Raw genomic sequence first — 17267 nt, forward strand, 5'->3', positions numbered from 1 at the left:
TCAAAACAACCTAACAGATTTTGCATTTCCTCACACCAAAATGGTCCCAAAAGTTTCCAACACTGTATTTCAGACATTACTCTTCCAGAAAACTATCTGAATGAGTAGCACATTAGGACATAACATCAGGCTGTCGTCTAGGCTTACTGTGGTATAAATACAATCACAGTTAATGTTTGATTTTCCAACAGTCCATGCATTCAAAAGTTTATCAGAAGTATTCTATAAGACAAATAGGTCAATATTTGAATTCTTGCCCAAAGGTCTCTTTTCGTTGATTTACTTCTATTTTGGTTTTAATTTTGTTCTAACCTTAATGAAAATATTTTGAAATATCAATAACAGTTTTCAAATTGTACTGTCTTTCTTCATATGGCTCCATCTAGCATCTCAGGTACTTATTTTTTAATTCAGGCATGTAGCTCTAGATATCCAAGCTTGAAACCACAGTCACTTGACTTCACATACATATTTATATAGATTCACAGATCACCAGGCTAAATAATTCTAACCAACAACAGCCCATTGCCAAATCCAGAATCCAAAACTAGTTTCAATCAGGTTACCTTGGAAGGTATAACACATAAAATGGAAAGATACGACAACAGTGCAGAGATTCTGACTGAAGATTCTGACACAATTTCTTAATTTTGTCTTCATTCTCCAGCCTCAGAACTGCTCCACAGATCCCAGTGGGAACTGTCACAAAAGACATATTCTTGCTTCCTTGCTTTCCTTGCTGATAAAATGTGAAGAACCCTTTGCATTCCTGCCCAAGAGCTCAGCTCCTCTCCAGCTCCACACTCTGGAGCAAACATCCCACAGGAACTGAACAAAGGTGCAAGTGTATGCACAGCAGCAGGCTCTGAAAAGGTAAGTAAGCATAGCTCTGCATCATGGTGCACAAGCGAAGGCTTGCTGCTGCACGTGCTAGTGAGTCAGAAGATGAGAAAAAAAGACATAGGAAAAGAGAGATAAAGAGCATCGCACCCCTGATATGATGCAGCTCTGCAGACTCACAAAAATCCACCAAACAACAGCCATCAACTCTTAGTTGAACTTACAATGTATGAATAGGTACCTGAGAGTAGGTTTCAGGTTAGATTTGATTCATATTCAAAGTACCTTCTAACAAACGGTTTGGGTTCTGTTTTGTTTAGGGAGATGGGAGATATTTTACTGAGCTTGTCAGATGGAATTTAACTAAACCCCTTGTTATATATGTGCAGATACAAAAAGCAAAAGGACATATTCTCAGACAATAAATTCAACTCACTCAAGTTTTGTCCTAAGAGCTTAAGCAATTGTTATTACTATTTTGAAAAAAAAAAAAATTTAAAAACTACAATTTCAAGTTTAGCAGCAAGTTTCCTAATACAACATTTTATTTCTCCTTTAAATCCATTGATTCCCCTCAAAGATACTCTGTAGCAACTACAAGGATGTAATAAGGTAGCCTTGCTAAATTAATGAATCACAATAGTTCAATCATTTGTTATGGAAGCAGTATGCTCTCACCATCACAAATTAATCTGATCAGAAAATATAGTTGAAATGGGTTTACAGATTAGATCTATGCAAAATCATATTCAATAGGAATTACTGTTCTCTAGTAGGGTGTTAATTCATTTCAGCATTAGACTTCAGCTGACAAAATGAGGATTAATATCTGATCTATGTATCTGAATCTGTACTGAACTTCAAACTTATCTCAGAGCCTCTGATTGCAAGTATAAATGATTTTTTTACTACATCATCTTGTACAAGGTTTCTTCCTTTTATACAGCAGCTGTGCACGTGTCTAATAGTAGAAACATAGCACCTCACAACCTCAGAACATCTCAGGATTAAACAGGCAAAGAAAATAGCTTGAGAGTGCTGATAGTACCAAGATGGGAATCTAAGGAATAAAAGTAGCTCTTCAATTTAGTGTTTGCCATGACAACTTTAACACAAGTGAAAAACCTGGAACACACAGTCCATTCATTTCCCAGTTGCAGAAATACCCGTTCTAAACATTTCTGTAGTGATTCCCATGTAATAATTTACAGTACGCAGTAAATAAAACCTCCATTCCTTGACTATGCTGAGATCACTGAGGTGTACAGTAAAGCTAGTGATTTCAAATTTATTAAGCACTGAAATACTTCCTTTCCATTAGATCCATATTTCTTCTTTTATTTCTAGTTGGCATAATTTAGTTGGAATAACTTATGTCTAGCATTACACTTTTTAAGGAGTCCTGGTTCTCACAGAAAATGTCTTGAATATCTCATACTCAGAGAGGTAAAGTTGCAATAAAAACTCTGATATTGAATCTGGGATTCAGAATTGGCCATAAGACACAGACTTTGTCCTTATTTTTTAAAATTTAGCCCTTGATGTCATCAGAAAAGGAGCAAGTAGTCAGAAGACAGAGACCTGAGGAATTCCTCTGAGACAAGGAGACTTTCCCCAAGTAATCTGTTATCAAGTCTACCCTACAAAGATCACCTCCAGGCTCCACTAGGTGCTATGTGACTTAAACATGGCTCTCATCAGAACTCATGAAGTGGAGCTTTTGGAGACCTGTTTTCACTTACTTTTTTACCATATCTCCCCTCTAATAAACAAGACAACTCATTTTGTCCTGCTCTCCTGGGTTTTAGCTCTGGAACAACCTGGAGGGACAGGGCAGAAGCAGGGCCAGTCTCTTAGGCAATGCAACTCTCACATTGCTTGCTATTTCCAGACAGATCCACATTTGTTGACAATGAAGTGAATTAGAGAGAGAGGAAACAAGGCATCTGTGAGTCAGAAAATGGGTCATACATGAAAACAGCTTGAAGCTATTAATACCTAATGCTGCCATTTAATAAATAATAAAGAAGCTGATGCTAGCCATACAGCAAAGTTTCAGATCTTCTTGAAAAGGCAGTCTTTCCCTAGGTAATTCTCTTAAATACTTTTGGGATAAAAAAAAAAAAAAAAAAAAAAGAGGGAGGGAGGTACAGACAGTATTTAATATCTGCTTATGCACTAATTTTTGTATTGAAACACATCTCTCCCTCTGAAGAGCAAGATCTTCAGTGCTTTGCTGAAATGAAAACAGCAAAATCCTTTATCTTAAGTAAGGATTACAATGAACTGAGAGTTGTATCTGAGAGTTCACGTCAGAAGGAAATTAGAGAACATGAAAAACTCATGCATTAACTCCTTGCTTCTGTGCCATTATCCCTTACCTACCTATGAAATAAATAAATGCAAGGTAGCTGAACATAGAGTTCCATATAAGGACTGGAATGGAAATATATTTATGCTGTATTTTTTCCAAGAAAAATGCTAGGTGTTTGTGATTAACAAGCCTGTAAACCATTTTTGTTCCATTTCATACACTGTGTTTAGTAATATCATTGTTAGTTTCCAAAATCATACTCACTGACTAAACACCTACTCAATATTTTGGATGTTTTCACTCTTGCTCATATGTAGCCTCATGTCTTTCTTCTTATTCAAGCGTGCCCTGAAAACAGTCCTGTAAATTTTCTGCATGTGATTTTCAACGGCACTTTACATTATAACTGTTGGGGACTTCACTGACACCGATGAATGTTTATTCATTGGGGTCCTGCATCATAAAGCAGTAGTATCTTCATTTCACGTTAGGACATTAGGCAGACAGAGAAAGATATACGCACACTAATTTAGTTCAGTCATGTTTCAGCTTTGGGAAGGCTGATGTCATAATCTTACTGATGTAACTTTATTGTATTTTCTCTATGTGCATGAGAAATACCAAGGCTTTAAAGAAATTAAACAATCAACACCCAAACCCAGACTCATCGAGTCCTGAGTAGCAGTTGGTGTTTCAGGAGTGATGGAAGCTCATATCTACAGCACTGACCTCTGCCACCTGGGCTACTGAACGAATCAACAGCTGGACTTCTGTGTAAATCTGTAATAGACAGGAATAAAATGTGAAAGTTGCACATATCTGTTGGGAGGAAGACTGTTCTACATAGGCCCTGCTCCACATTCCCTGTTTCTCCCTGTCAGCTTTTTTATTTCCCCATGCTCTGCAACATGCACTTGCTCAGTTTCAGTCCCGTTTAGAGCCCCTACCCCCAGTCCAAGTCTCAGCCCCCGAGTACCTTTAAATTCTACTCTCTATCTCCAGCTCACTCTTTTTCTGGAGTTTCTCCTTCAACTTTACTTTTCTGGTCCACCCCAAACTCTTCCAAGTCCTTATACACTATGTATTTTCTCCTACTAGAGCACTCCCTCTTTTCTTCTCCGTGTTCTATCGCCGGTTCACAGCAGCCTGCTACAGCACCTCACCAGAGATTCAAAGTTTCTACCTTACCAGACTCCCCAGATTTCTTCACTGGTCCCATTCTGTTCTTCAGCAAGACCACCATGATTTATTCCTCATCCCATCTTTCCGCACCGCAAGCTTATTTTTTTTTCTAGTGGGACTTTTGCAAAACTCTTTAGAACTAAAAGATGAAGCAGAAGGACACTAAAACCAGAAGAGAGACCATTTTCTCATTCTCAGTGTAGTGAAATACAGGCTGCACAAACGAACCATAAGGTGGGTGGAAAATGACTGGACTTCTAGTCTCAACAGGTTTTTATCAGCAGTTCAAATTTGGCCAGGTTCTAGTAGCATTCCTGTGCAATCAATACTGAGGTGAGTATTGGATTAACAACAGGGATGAAGGAAGAAATTGCACCTCTAGCAAGTTATTCACTAATACCAAACTGGGGGGGAAGGAGGCATGCCAAGTGGTAGATACACTGCGAAGCAAAGCTGCCAGTCAGAGGGACCTCAACAGGCTGGAGAAACGGCCCAACAGGAATCTCATGAAGTTCAACACTGGAAAATGCAGACCCGTGCACCTGGGATGGAGTAACCCCCTGCAGAAACGCAGAAGGGGCTGGAAAGCAGCTCTGCAGAGAATGGTCTGCAGAAGCTGGGGGACAAGTTGAACAGGAGTCAGCAGCGTGCCCTGGCAGCAGGAAAAACCAAACACATCCTGGGCTGTACTAATATAAACATAGACAGGAGGCTGAGAGCAGAGCTTGTTTCCGTCTCCTTGGCACTTGCAAGACTGCTTCCAGTTTAGGGCTTCCAAGCTGAAGACAGTCTTTGACAAACTGGAGCAAGTCCAGTGGGCAGCCACCAAGATGAGGAGGGGCCTGAAACAAATGTCATATGAGAAGATGCTGAGATAACTGAATTTGTTTAGTCTTCAGAAGAGAAGGCTAAGGCAGGATTTTATTGCTGTCTTCACCTCTATCATGGAAGACTTTAAAGGGCACAGAGCCAGATTCTTGGAGGCACACAGTGAAAGGACGAGGGACATCTGACACAACTTTGAGCAAAGAATATTGTGAATATACATTAGGAAAAAGTTTTTCACCGTGAGAGTGATTCAGCACCGCTACAGATTGTCCTTTGTGGACGTGGAGTCTCCATTCCTGGATCTACAAAACTCAACTGGATAATGGCCTAAGCAACCTGATTTAACTTTGAAGTTAGCCCTGCTTTGAGCAGGATGTTGACCAGATAATCTCCGGAAGCACCAAACTTATTAGTCTGTCGTTCTCATCTCACAGAAACTTGCCTCAACCCACAGTAATAACTGCACAGAAAGTCTTGTTCAAAAGCCATGCAGCTGTGCAATGAAGCAACCTTACGTGTTTTGTCACAGAAGGATGCTTTTGCAATCAAGTCAATATATCATCACTAAGAGAGGATGGAACATGCATGAAACATGAAATTTCATATAATTTAGCTATCAAATACAAAAAAATCACCACTGTGAACAGTAAGATGCTTCAAGGGTTTATAGCTTAAATTTGAGTAGGTTTTCTGGGGAAAATCAAACAAAGATAAACCTAATTTGACAGCATCCCCAAACTACCAAACATCAGAGCTATATCTACAATACAAAGGTGTCTAGGCTGCTCAATGAAAAAGTTTTGGGGTATTTTTGCATGAGTGTAGCAAAACTTTGTTTTCCTTTCATGATACTTAGAAAGTTGAACCTTTTTTTGTCAAAATACTAAAAAAAAAAAATTACCCGAAACAATCATCTAACACAGAAAATATGAGCCAAAGCTGGACAACACAAATAACTAAAAAGAGAGGAACACAAGCAGATTTAATAATAAGCAGTGTTACTAGTGCTGTCTATAAATAAAGTGAAGTTTTGCTCTGGGGTGTTTCGAATTTTCTCTGCAGAATCAGATTTATTTCCACTTTGGGTATTTTATTGCTTCGATCAAGAAGAAATAGTAATAGTAACAACTTATCAATGGACAACCTGCTTTAGCAACATTTGACTTTTTAAGTAGCAGTATGTCTGGCAGATATTCTTAATACATTCATGCCTCTTACATTTGTTCTGGTTCTGATATTGTTGCCATTAAAACTTTCGGCTGTTATTTTATATGGGTTTCTATCTCACCACCTTTCTCCATGAAGCAAATTAGATTGCTCTCAGATTTTTAATATTCTGCTGAACCACCATTTCCAGGATTTGCATGCTTTATCTCTTACTGGTACTCTTAGAGGTAAAAATTAGGATTATATTTCTCAAAGCATGGCAAGACGAAGCTATAAATATTTTTCAACCCGTATGTTCTAAATAATCCAAACTATGCAAAACTATTGCAAGGTAATAAACGTGCTACAGTGGCTCATATGTTGGCAACACACATTTTTCCTTGCTTGTGTTTATCAATCTGGCTGAAGGACAAGTATCATTTTACTGCAGAATGAAAGCAAACAGACAAAGCTGGGTTTTGACATATCGTCTCCCCAAAGATACCTAGATTTGGTGCACACTCTAAGCGATAGTATTCTCTGCCACCGCTACAGTTTCCTGGATACAGGGGTTCTGTAATACGTAATTTGAAACAGGGATCTTACTGTCAAGTTCAAGTTGTAACTAATAACCAAAGCAGGGAACACTTACTTGAATTAATTTTCTTTAGAGAGTGGCTGATACAAGTTACTGAATAATAACTAGATAAGGCTTGATCAAGATAGCTCAGCAAAACAAATGTTTTAAGAATGCTTACTAGCTTTATAAACTGAAAACACAGGTGACAAGGTATTACGTGACATTTCATTTTTACCAAAGATCAGATTTTATAGTACTTGTCTTCAATAGTCAAACTAAATGCCGATTTTTAGAGTTAGCACCTTCTAAGCTTCCATCTGTTTACAGATCAACTTAAAGGGAAAAAAAAAAGTAAGTTTCTAAAAACTGGAATATTTTTCATGGACTTATGAATGAATAGTTCTTGTCTCACAAACCTGAATTACATTTAGAGTGAAAAAAATTAAAATATAAAAGGGAAAGAGAAAGAAAGCAGTAAGTATTATATATGCCAAATTTAACAGGCTATATGTAAAAACCCCAGTGGACGCTATCTGGAAAGCATATTATGAGTTTCCCAGTTTTACGACTTAAGATTTGGGGCCTAAATTTTATGCCACATCTTCTCCTGCATCTGCTGCTTTCTGCACAGCATCTTCCTTACTATTTTTATTCATCGTGAGCTGAGAATTTTCCTGTGTTGCCCTAAATTTCCCTTCCCCTTTCTCCCTAGATTTGACACCCTCTTTGTAGCATCCTAGCAAGTTTTCCAGTCATGTTTTAGCAGCACAAATCAGTACTGAAGTAGGCTGTGGTGATCAAAGCAGTGTTTCTGCATGATAGTAAGTAATAAAATAAAAGGGAAGACTGGAAGTAGCAATCGAATTGGACATTTGCACCACAGAACAATGAGACACTGAAAAAATCTTCAAGGGAGAAATATGGGTTTTCCCTAGAAAGTCAGGTAAGATCGGTTTCCCTGTTTGGAAGTGACGATGACAACGGAAAAATAAGCTGCTTACTCACATAGCTTATGAATGGGAAGTGAAATGCACAGGCATTAAAGGCAGCCCAGTGCTGCCTAGATGCTCACTACTGTGTCATCCTCAAAGGGAGAGGAAGGCTCTCCCCTGCCACATTGAACACTTATTCTACACAGATGCTGCTGCCTGGGTCCTGGGGAGGTAGGTTTTGACAGTTAGCAGCATTGTGAGACAGTGGCACATGGGAACAGTATGTGACATATTCCACCCATATTGTCTGACTGGAGATGGACTGCACTCCTGGAACAGTCGTCACAAATTCCACCCACTGGAGGTGAAGCGGTTACATGCACAGCTGTTTATGGTTAGTCACCAACCGCCTGTTGAAGAAGTCCTCTGAGTTACTTCTGACTTTCAACCTCTACTGTTATTTTTTCTTTTACTAATAGCTCCCACGCAGTGAGGAAAAGGGAGGTAACTTTTCTTATTTATATAGATGCTCATTGTTGTGTCATTGGTTAAGACTGTCACTGCAATGGTTTGAAGACCACTGAAATTGTTATGTATATCTATCAAATAGTATTTATGTATATGACAGACATATTTAAGCTCCATGTTTTCTGAGAACCATATTTCCATTTTTTAGTAAAAGGTTAAAATAAAATACCCAGATCATTCCTGAATCCAATCTTGTTACCAAGGAAGAAGATCATCCTGCAGATTTATGATCTTCTTGTCTCTAACAGGTATTATTGTTAAGTATGTGGTAGGTTAAACCTGGCAGGCAGTATCTCACGTGTTCATAGTCTTGCACCAGAAGAAGATGTATCTTGAGTGAGATGATGTAAGAACCTCCTAGCAACTGGAATCTGAGCTTGGCAGAAAAGCTTTGCCTTGCCCAGCATCACATTGATCAGGGTTCCTAATGAGCTGTGGCAAATTTTGACCTTCTGCAGTTCACTGGAAAGGCCACCCAAATACATAGGGATAGTGTACAACCTTAGATGTGACTTCTCTCTGTATAACAAATTTTACAAACAGTCCCCGTAATGAATGCAATGAAAACAACACTTTAAATTAGAATGTTGCAGGACAACATCTCCACTCTAATCTCAGTTCTGATGTCTGAATAGATAACAGAAAACTCCCTACAGAGAAATCAGGGAACTCATTATCAGTTTAGTGTTTCATTGTCAACAATATCAAATTACCAGAATTATTAAAATTTAAATTTGTTAAAGGAAGCAAAGGCACTTCAGTTGCAGGACTCTTTTCCTCTGCTTTTGTTTGGAGCTATGCCTTAGCTCTGGTTGGCCTTTCTTGTTGGTTTAATAAAAAATGTTGGCATTTAATGTTCACTTTGCAATTGCTGAAGGAACTGGTGCCAGCAACTAATGCTTTCCCTATCAGAGCAGATATGGCCAGCAGTGTTTGTTGTTTCAATAGCCTCAGAGCAAGAGTGATCAAGGCCAATGACACAGAGTCAATTCCCCATCTTCCTCTCAAGGGACATAGTGCAGTGTCTATCTGAAGGGAGAGCACAGGTGGTGACTGCTTTGAGTCTTTAGAAACAGGAGAGTATGGGCGGGATTAATTTCATGTAACTTTGGACGTCACTAGGCATCCGTCTTCATCCAGTAGATATCTGTACCAGAATGAGTCATTTTAGCCATTTTTTATAGTATAGAAAGAGAAATTTGCACTTTTAGAGTGCACTACCACACCTGATCTACTTTAATCAGGTATCTTTGAAAGAGACAATGTGTGTGTGTTCACAGTGCCTCTTTCTCTCTGCGTCTCCACAGACTAAGGGAGACCATGTGAAGATTGATGCTGTTGTTGATGCTACATGCCATTTGAGGTGTTTTAGGTGATGACCCTCACTGACTCCCACCTCCTACTCAAAAAACATATAGCTATGCAGTAGGTCCTGTGTCATATCTGTTAGACCCATCTGACCGTATAGCTTCTCAAACAGCACCAGATGCTTAAGAAATGGAAAACTGCATAAAGGCCTAGGTGTCTACATTTAATCAAATGAACACCATCCACACAGGCTGCCTGAACAGCCATGTTTTTAGCCACAAGTTTCAAATCCACATGGGAAGGACTTGGTATATGGCACACTTCCTGGGTCTGTGGTTTATGCAAAAAAAAATACATCTGCTAAAAAAGTGAGGAAAGTTTTCTTCAATACGTAGAAAACTTTGGAAAGGAAGCTTGAAGAGAGCAGGTGAGATCCATTTCCCTGCCTTGGCAGAAAGGAGGATAATGAGGAAGCATCACAGGTCCTTTACCCCTTTCCACCACTGCCTGGCCTTATTCATGGATACAAGGAGGCACAGAACATGTGCTCCTGAACAGTATGGGTTGGTGACTTCATGGTACAACCACACTTGCAGCAAGATCCACATCAGCACATTCTCTAAGAGCTGCAGAAACAGCAAAGTTGGTTTGTACAAGTCCCTCATAGTTGTAATGTGTATCTTAGAACATTTAACAGGTTTATCTTTACAAAATTTCCATGAGATAGGATAACTCCATATTTTTCTGTATTTTTCATTACAGTCATCTATTGCTGTAAAATTGTCAGAGATACCAGTACAAGCTCTGACAACAGGAACACTCCACGTGTTCAAGGAACTGCCTGAACACTCGAATTGTTCAAGAGAGGACCTCAGAACAGGTTGATACTTTAGAGAAAATAAACAAACAAAAAAAAAACCCACAAAAACCCACTCAAATATTACATTATATAGTACTCCATGTTATGGAATACCTCATACTACACTAAAAAAGAAAAAAAAATCTTTTAATTTTGCATTCATTGTAACATTCTTTTAATTTTAAAATTTACAAAAATTCTCTTGGTTTAGCACTAAACATGAACAGCTAGAAAGATTCATAATGAATCAGACAAGGCAAAAAATACATATTAGTTTAAACAACTTTTTCAGACTGGTGGATTTATGAATTACAGCAGAAGAGGGATAGATCTACATTTGTAATCTTTCTCAGTTTTAGCAAACGTTAAAAATTAAAGCTGTGATCATACTGATTGGAACAGCAGGTTTAAAATGTTTCAGTGTCACTTTCAGCATGATAATTGGGACTAAAACTGAATAAATACTTTATTATATTAGCCTGAACCCAGAGCCTGAGGTACTAGAAGATATTCACAAACTAGCCACTAAAAGTGAGGGAGCAATGAACGATTTTTCTTTTCATACTTCCATTTGTACAGTGATTTACACTGCCTCTATTACTCAGTACAGATTGACAAACAACTCCATCATCAGGTAGCTGGTAGATGCAGTCCATTTTTACACGGGTTTTGGCCAAATTTGGAAGCAGCACTAAGCGCAGGCTACAGAGGGCCTGAAATACAACCGCAATTTTGCTTCAGATCTGAAAAGTGCAAACTCAGTGAGATGAAACTGGAACATCACACAGGGGCAGAACAAAAGAAGATTCATCTTTTCTGATGCTTATAGGAATTTACTGAGGTAAATTAGCTAATGAAATGCTTCTTGGTTTTTCCCTGAATGAACAAAAACCAGCCAAAAACCACAAGGAAATAACCAGAAATGGCCAGAAATTAAATGTTAATAATTAAGAACAAAAGAAATCTTTCATTTAGTTTACCCTAATATCCCTGAGCAAAGGATTTCCTCTGATAATAAACTACTAGTCATCATTTAATAAAAAAACCTACAATAGAAGTGATTGAGAAAATAAAATATATGTTACATTTGAAGGGAATTAAAAACACAACTAGCACTATGCCTTCTCCCTCTTCCTTGAAGATACTAATACTGCAAGATAAGGGAAAGGTATTTTAGTTTGGCTCCCTATAAAAACAGCCACAAGGTCAGACATAAAAGGAGCCAAGTTAGAGGCAGCACAATTTGAATTAATTATACCCCTTCTCTTTCAAATTCTGATGTTCCATGATTTAGAAACTCCAGAAAGGAGGGGATTGGTATATTTTTTGTATACTTTACAAAATCATTCTTTTCTCTATCTATTGTTAGGTTCTTCAGCTAGATATAGAAGTCTGTCATTATCCTGCAATAGGAGACAAAGCCTTTTGGAAAAGTAAACATAATTTGAAAGAAATAAAATATAACTTTAGAATTAGCACATGTAGCTATATATTTGGCTACAGCCAGCACGGTTTTGAATACTTGTTAACAAAATCAGATGACATTAGATGCTTTCCTTAACACATAAGGTAAGTTTTGCATTTTGTGACTGAAGATTTTTAACATTTTATCCAATTATTAACAGAATAAAATTTCAGCTCCAATCTACAATGATTATTTATTGCCCTAGCCACTTGTATCACAGAGTGCATTATTTGCATCTCAAATTCATAGTATAATAGCATGATGCAATGCAAATATTTCAATCTTACAAGCAAAACACCACAATTCTGTTACACAGAAAGGTAAGTAAGCACTGCAGGGGAGCCTTTCTGGGTCTTAGGTTACATTACTTATTATAGAAACAGGCAGCCGTACCATAATTTGATCAGATCCATTTAAAATTTTGTTAGGGCTTTTGGTTTAAGAATTTTTGCCTTTACCACTCCTAGTGGTAGGTTGTTCCAGAAACTCACCATTTTGGTAGTTACGCTCATTGTCAGATTACACTGCCCCATGTTCTCTTTTTTTCCCATAATCCAGTTGAAAATTATGACATTAGCCAAATGAATAAAGCAAATTGCAAATTCATGCATTACAATATTTTTTAAAGAACTTGTTCTTAAACCCCATGATTAGATGTTTAATTATTTCCCACACACTGAACACCTATTCAAATTATTTTCACAGACTATTGGTGATTGCATTTGTGTCAAAACACAAGAATAAAGACCTACTATTTAATGATGTGAGGATGATAACTTTGTAAATACAATCTTGCAGAAATGAAAAGAAAAAAAAAAAGCAACACTTTTATCAATTTAATTCCAACAGTACATGCCTGTTAACAAGAGAATCATAGCAAGCACTTTGATACACTTTTCTTATTATCACATAAGATGCGCTTTACAGAATTATGGCTGGAAGGGGCCATTAAATCATTTGTTTAACACTGCATAGAGATAAACCACTTGCATATCCAAGATCATAAATTCACTTAATTACTGCCCCATCAATTGCATACGGCTAAAACACATCTCCAAAGGAGACACCCATCCTTGATCAGAAATGTCAGGAAATGGGTAATCCAGCACTGACCTGACATGTTTGCTCCAGTAGTTAAAATGAAAAAGTACGTTAATTTTATTTTGAAGTGTCTCAGCTCAATTCACTGCTTAAAAATAAAAGGACATTACTTCCATAGTTCACCTTCTATTTCCAGGTGATTCTTGGTTTTGATTCCTCCTGAAGTAAAATACCTCGACTATAGTACGTTTTCTGCCAGTGTATTTCAACTTCACAAACTCACCACTCCACTGTTTACATATCTAAGGTCGCTTACACACTTTTCACAATAGGTTTGCACTGGACGTTCATGTAAAAAAAAACCCTTTAATCTAGTGCAAAGTGCAGTTTCACTCTCAAGTCACTGGTAATAATTCAAGATCTTTATGTTCTGACATGTATTCAGTCTTCCTAGAGGTATTGTATTTGGCTGCACTAAAATGCATTTTGTTTGAACCAATTCAGTTAACAGATCGATGTATTGGACGGGCTGACACAACCATTATCTATCATTTCACTAGTCTTTATTCCATCTGCTCCCCAAAACTGATTAATCATTTGCAAAAAGTGGAATCACATCATTTTTCTGGACCAGATTCTGCTACCAGATTCCTACTCAGGCTGAGTTAGACTGTCTTTAAGAACATACATTGCTGTTCCCAGAAACATGTTATATTGTGCAAATATGTCTGTCAAAGTCTGGCCCTCGACAGGGAAAGAATAACTTGCTTTTATTTTTTCAGAGTCATTCCACTTCTAGCAAACTCACCTGTATCTCCCAAATAAAAAGATACAGGTAGCGTTTAGGAAAAAAAAAAAAATTACATCTAACTGTTCCCTTTGATTCACCGAAGTCCAGTATAATAGGATGATGCAAAACTATGCTATTAATACTGCGCAAACATTAACAGTGTAGGTATTGGAGTATATTATCACATTTTCTTGGAAGCTACAGTTCTATTAATTTCTACCCCTTCAGAAATAACATAAAAGTTTTCACAACTGACAATAAATATTTAAAACAAGGGAAATTATTCCCCCCTTCAAAGAAACTTCTGTCCTTCCATTCCAGACAGAAAAAAATAAGCCTTCTATCAAGGGATAAAAATGCAAAACCCCCCAAAAATCTTATCTTCTGAAATGCAGCATGCCAGATTTATGGTTAGTTTATCTCACCCTCCAATGAAAAAATGCAGGTTAATATGTATGCAGCTCATGAAGGTGGTTACTAACAGAAATACTGTTACCGAGTCAGCTCTAACAGTTTGATTGGGAAGGGTATCATGCTTCTGGACTACTTCCTATATAAGCCACTTCTCACACTGTAAAGGAAGCCACAGGAGGAAAATACTACCAGCTAAGAGCTGAACAACCAACCACTCACACCCAGAAATGTGTGATAGTGGAAGTCTTTTTAGTATCTCTAATACATTACAACAGGGAGGTTGTTTGCCATTCCTTATTCAATTATGATTCCACATTTTCCCAGAAAACATTTGTACTCATTATCCAATTCGTTTCTCTTTTATGTACAGCTTTCAAAATTTACAGCTTAGAGTCACAATGAGCTGTGAATTACAGCTTTGTTTTATTCTATGGTGGTTTCTATGGTCGAGATATCATGGATAATTCAATTAAATCACACGGTCCTTTACACAAAAAGAAAAGATTAGGGTATATATATTTTCACATCCTAATTTTCTCAATTCATCTGCTTAAAGAAGAAAATAGAAATTATCTGTAGCATTTACCTGTAGAAGGCTGGAGGAGCAGCTTCCCTCATCCCAAAGCTGCCTTGTTCGTTTTCAAGATAGTAGGGTACCTGTTGGCCGTGATGATGGATGAAGGGTGAGAGCTGGGGCGCCGTTTGCAAGAACACCACTGGGCTTGGTGGGACATTGTTCAGTGAGTGAAATCCTGCCAGACTGCTGGACCCAAAAGATTCAGAAGTAGGGGCATAACTGAGAGTAGTAGAGCTGTACACTGGAGCCGTAGTACCAAAATCGTAAGTGGCCCCTTCTGGGTAGTTAAAAACTCCTGTCTTGTTGCTCTCCACGTACATGTCGCTGAGCGATCTTTCCAGGGGAATCTTCAGCTGAGGTCTGCTCAGCGTCTCCAGTTCAGTGCCTTGAATCTGGTGCAGCAGGGTAACTCCAGAGGTTTTGGTGTGAAGGGTCATGGTCAGTGCTAATGGCAGTAAGCGAGGAACATATCTGCTTTTATTGTCAACAGCGAGATCGGCAGCTGGCAGTCCACCTAAAAAAAATACCAGAACCTATTCTGAGGCTCAGCAGAAATCATAATAAAGCAGCACTACACAGGTATTCCTCTAATCTCGGCAAGGAGGAGGATACAAACAAATGCAGAGAGAGCACTGAAAATGCACATTCTCTCTCTCCCTCCCTCCCTCTCCCTCTCTCTAACTTTTAGGAACTCCTCATCTGCACTAATATGCACAACAAGGTGCTGGCCACGAGCCAGAAACTCTTGCCTTGTGCCGACGTTGGTTTAAACATCACTTCAGAAACAATCAGGTTTTGGAGTTATACCAAATAATTGTCCCGCTAAAGGTAACTCCATTCTTACTAGTCGTTTAAATTTTCACTTCAGAGTAGCCAGCGCTCCGCAGCAACTAACGGGAAAGGACACTTAAATCCAACCAGGAAGAGTAGTCCAGTGGTCAGGCAGATTACTGCCTTTTATTTCCTCAGCAGGCTCCGATCTATCTGTGCTTATCTCTCCCCCCGTTTGATTCATTTTCATGTTTGCTAGAAATATGTAATGTGTACATTGTAATGACCCTGGGTAGGACTATGCTGTAACTGAGATAGAGCAAAGCAGAATGTGTGTGTGCAAGCGCGTGCACCTCTGTGTGTGTGTGTGTGTGTGTATAACGAGCCTCAGTCAATAAAAATAGCTAAAAGAATTAAGCAGTGGATGATATCTATGTAGAAGAAAAGGTTTATAATCCACTCTCCTCAGAAATAGCAGCCTGAAGTTATTAGAGTATACAAGTAACATTAAAAAGTGAGGAAAAGCTTTAGATTTGCCTAGAAATTTCTGTCTGCTTCTTTTCAGGCTGTAAAAAGATGAAACAAACATCATTCAGCCTTTTGTCATAGGAATAACCTAAAAGTTAGGGAAAATGTTATTTGATTGCATGACACATGAATTCAGTACAGGAAATTCTTTGTCCTAGTCCCGTGAACAAAACCTCAGCAAACCTGAATTTTTAAATCTGACCAGAAAATCAAGTAATCTAAAATAATCAAATGGGATCAGTTTCAAAATAAACTGAAATGCCTCTCAAAGTTATATTTAGAAAAAAAAAAAAAGGGGGGGGGAGAAAGAACATAATGAAAAGGTGTGGCATGCATGCTTCATCTTGCAATCTCATTCCATATAATTTTAACTTTGCACAAACCAGTTCTCCTGAACCAGCTAAATGAAAACCTCCAGAAACCGTTTCAAGCTCCCTGGCATTATTGCTGTGGTCTGTGGTTCAGTCAGCAAAATAGGTTAATGCCAGACCTAAACGCATTAATATATGGGCTCCAGTTAGTATGCTTTGAATACTAGCAAAGTCTAAGCTATACTTAAACAACTCCACAGTTCTTCGGCTTAACCTTCAAAAAACCCGAGAAACTGAAAACCTGAATATGCAGGTCACTACTAGTTTCAAGAAAAGTTTACTAAAAATGGTCTTATTTTAGTAGTAATACTATGCTTTCAGAACTTCTACTAAAATGGCCAAAGTTACTTAAATTTGCAATATTATTCCGAAGCAATATACATTTGTCCCTCCGCAGGCACGCAGCTAAGAGAGCAGCACACACATAAATATGTACTTGATAGATTTCCTTACCCACCCAGCCACCCTCCCTACCCCGTTCAAATTTCAGATTGTAGACTTTGATCAAAGAGATAAGCTTGTTTAAATAACACTGGACTAAACATGTTCCCAGGTAAAAAAAAAAAAATAATAATAATAATCATCATACAATCATACCCAGCAGTTCAGAAAGTCTTCGAAGAGTTATTCTGAAAATATGCCAGACAGTGTGAGAGGAAAAAAAGAGTGTGTGTGCATGTTTGCATAGAGTGGGCGAATGTGCATCTGCAGAGACTCACAAAACAGCAAGCAAGCATCGCTCTCAGCAGCCAGTCTGCTGGGCTACACAGACTGAAGTGAATGGCAGTTACGA

General features: G+C 38.2%; 1 protein-coding gene across 1 annotated transcript in view; it reads right to left on the reverse strand.

Annotated features, from left to right (window-relative positions):
* The window catches only part of ESR1 (estrogen receptor 1), a 172633-nt gene that overhangs the window by 101576 nt on the left and 53790 nt on the right, over window positions 1–17267 (reverse strand). The window contains exon 2 of the mRNA XM_074161453.1: window positions 14814–15318. Coding sequence (XP_074017554.1) covers window positions 14814–15318 — 505 coding nt within the window. The remainder of the gene's footprint in view (window positions 1–14813; window positions 15319–17267) is intronic.

Source organism: Numenius arquata, chromosome 2, assembly GCF_964106895.1.
Source record: "Numenius arquata chromosome 2, bNumArq3.hap1.1, whole genome shotgun sequence".
NCBI classification, from domain to species: Eukaryota; Metazoa; Chordata; class Aves; order Charadriiformes; family Scolopacidae; genus Numenius; species Numenius arquata.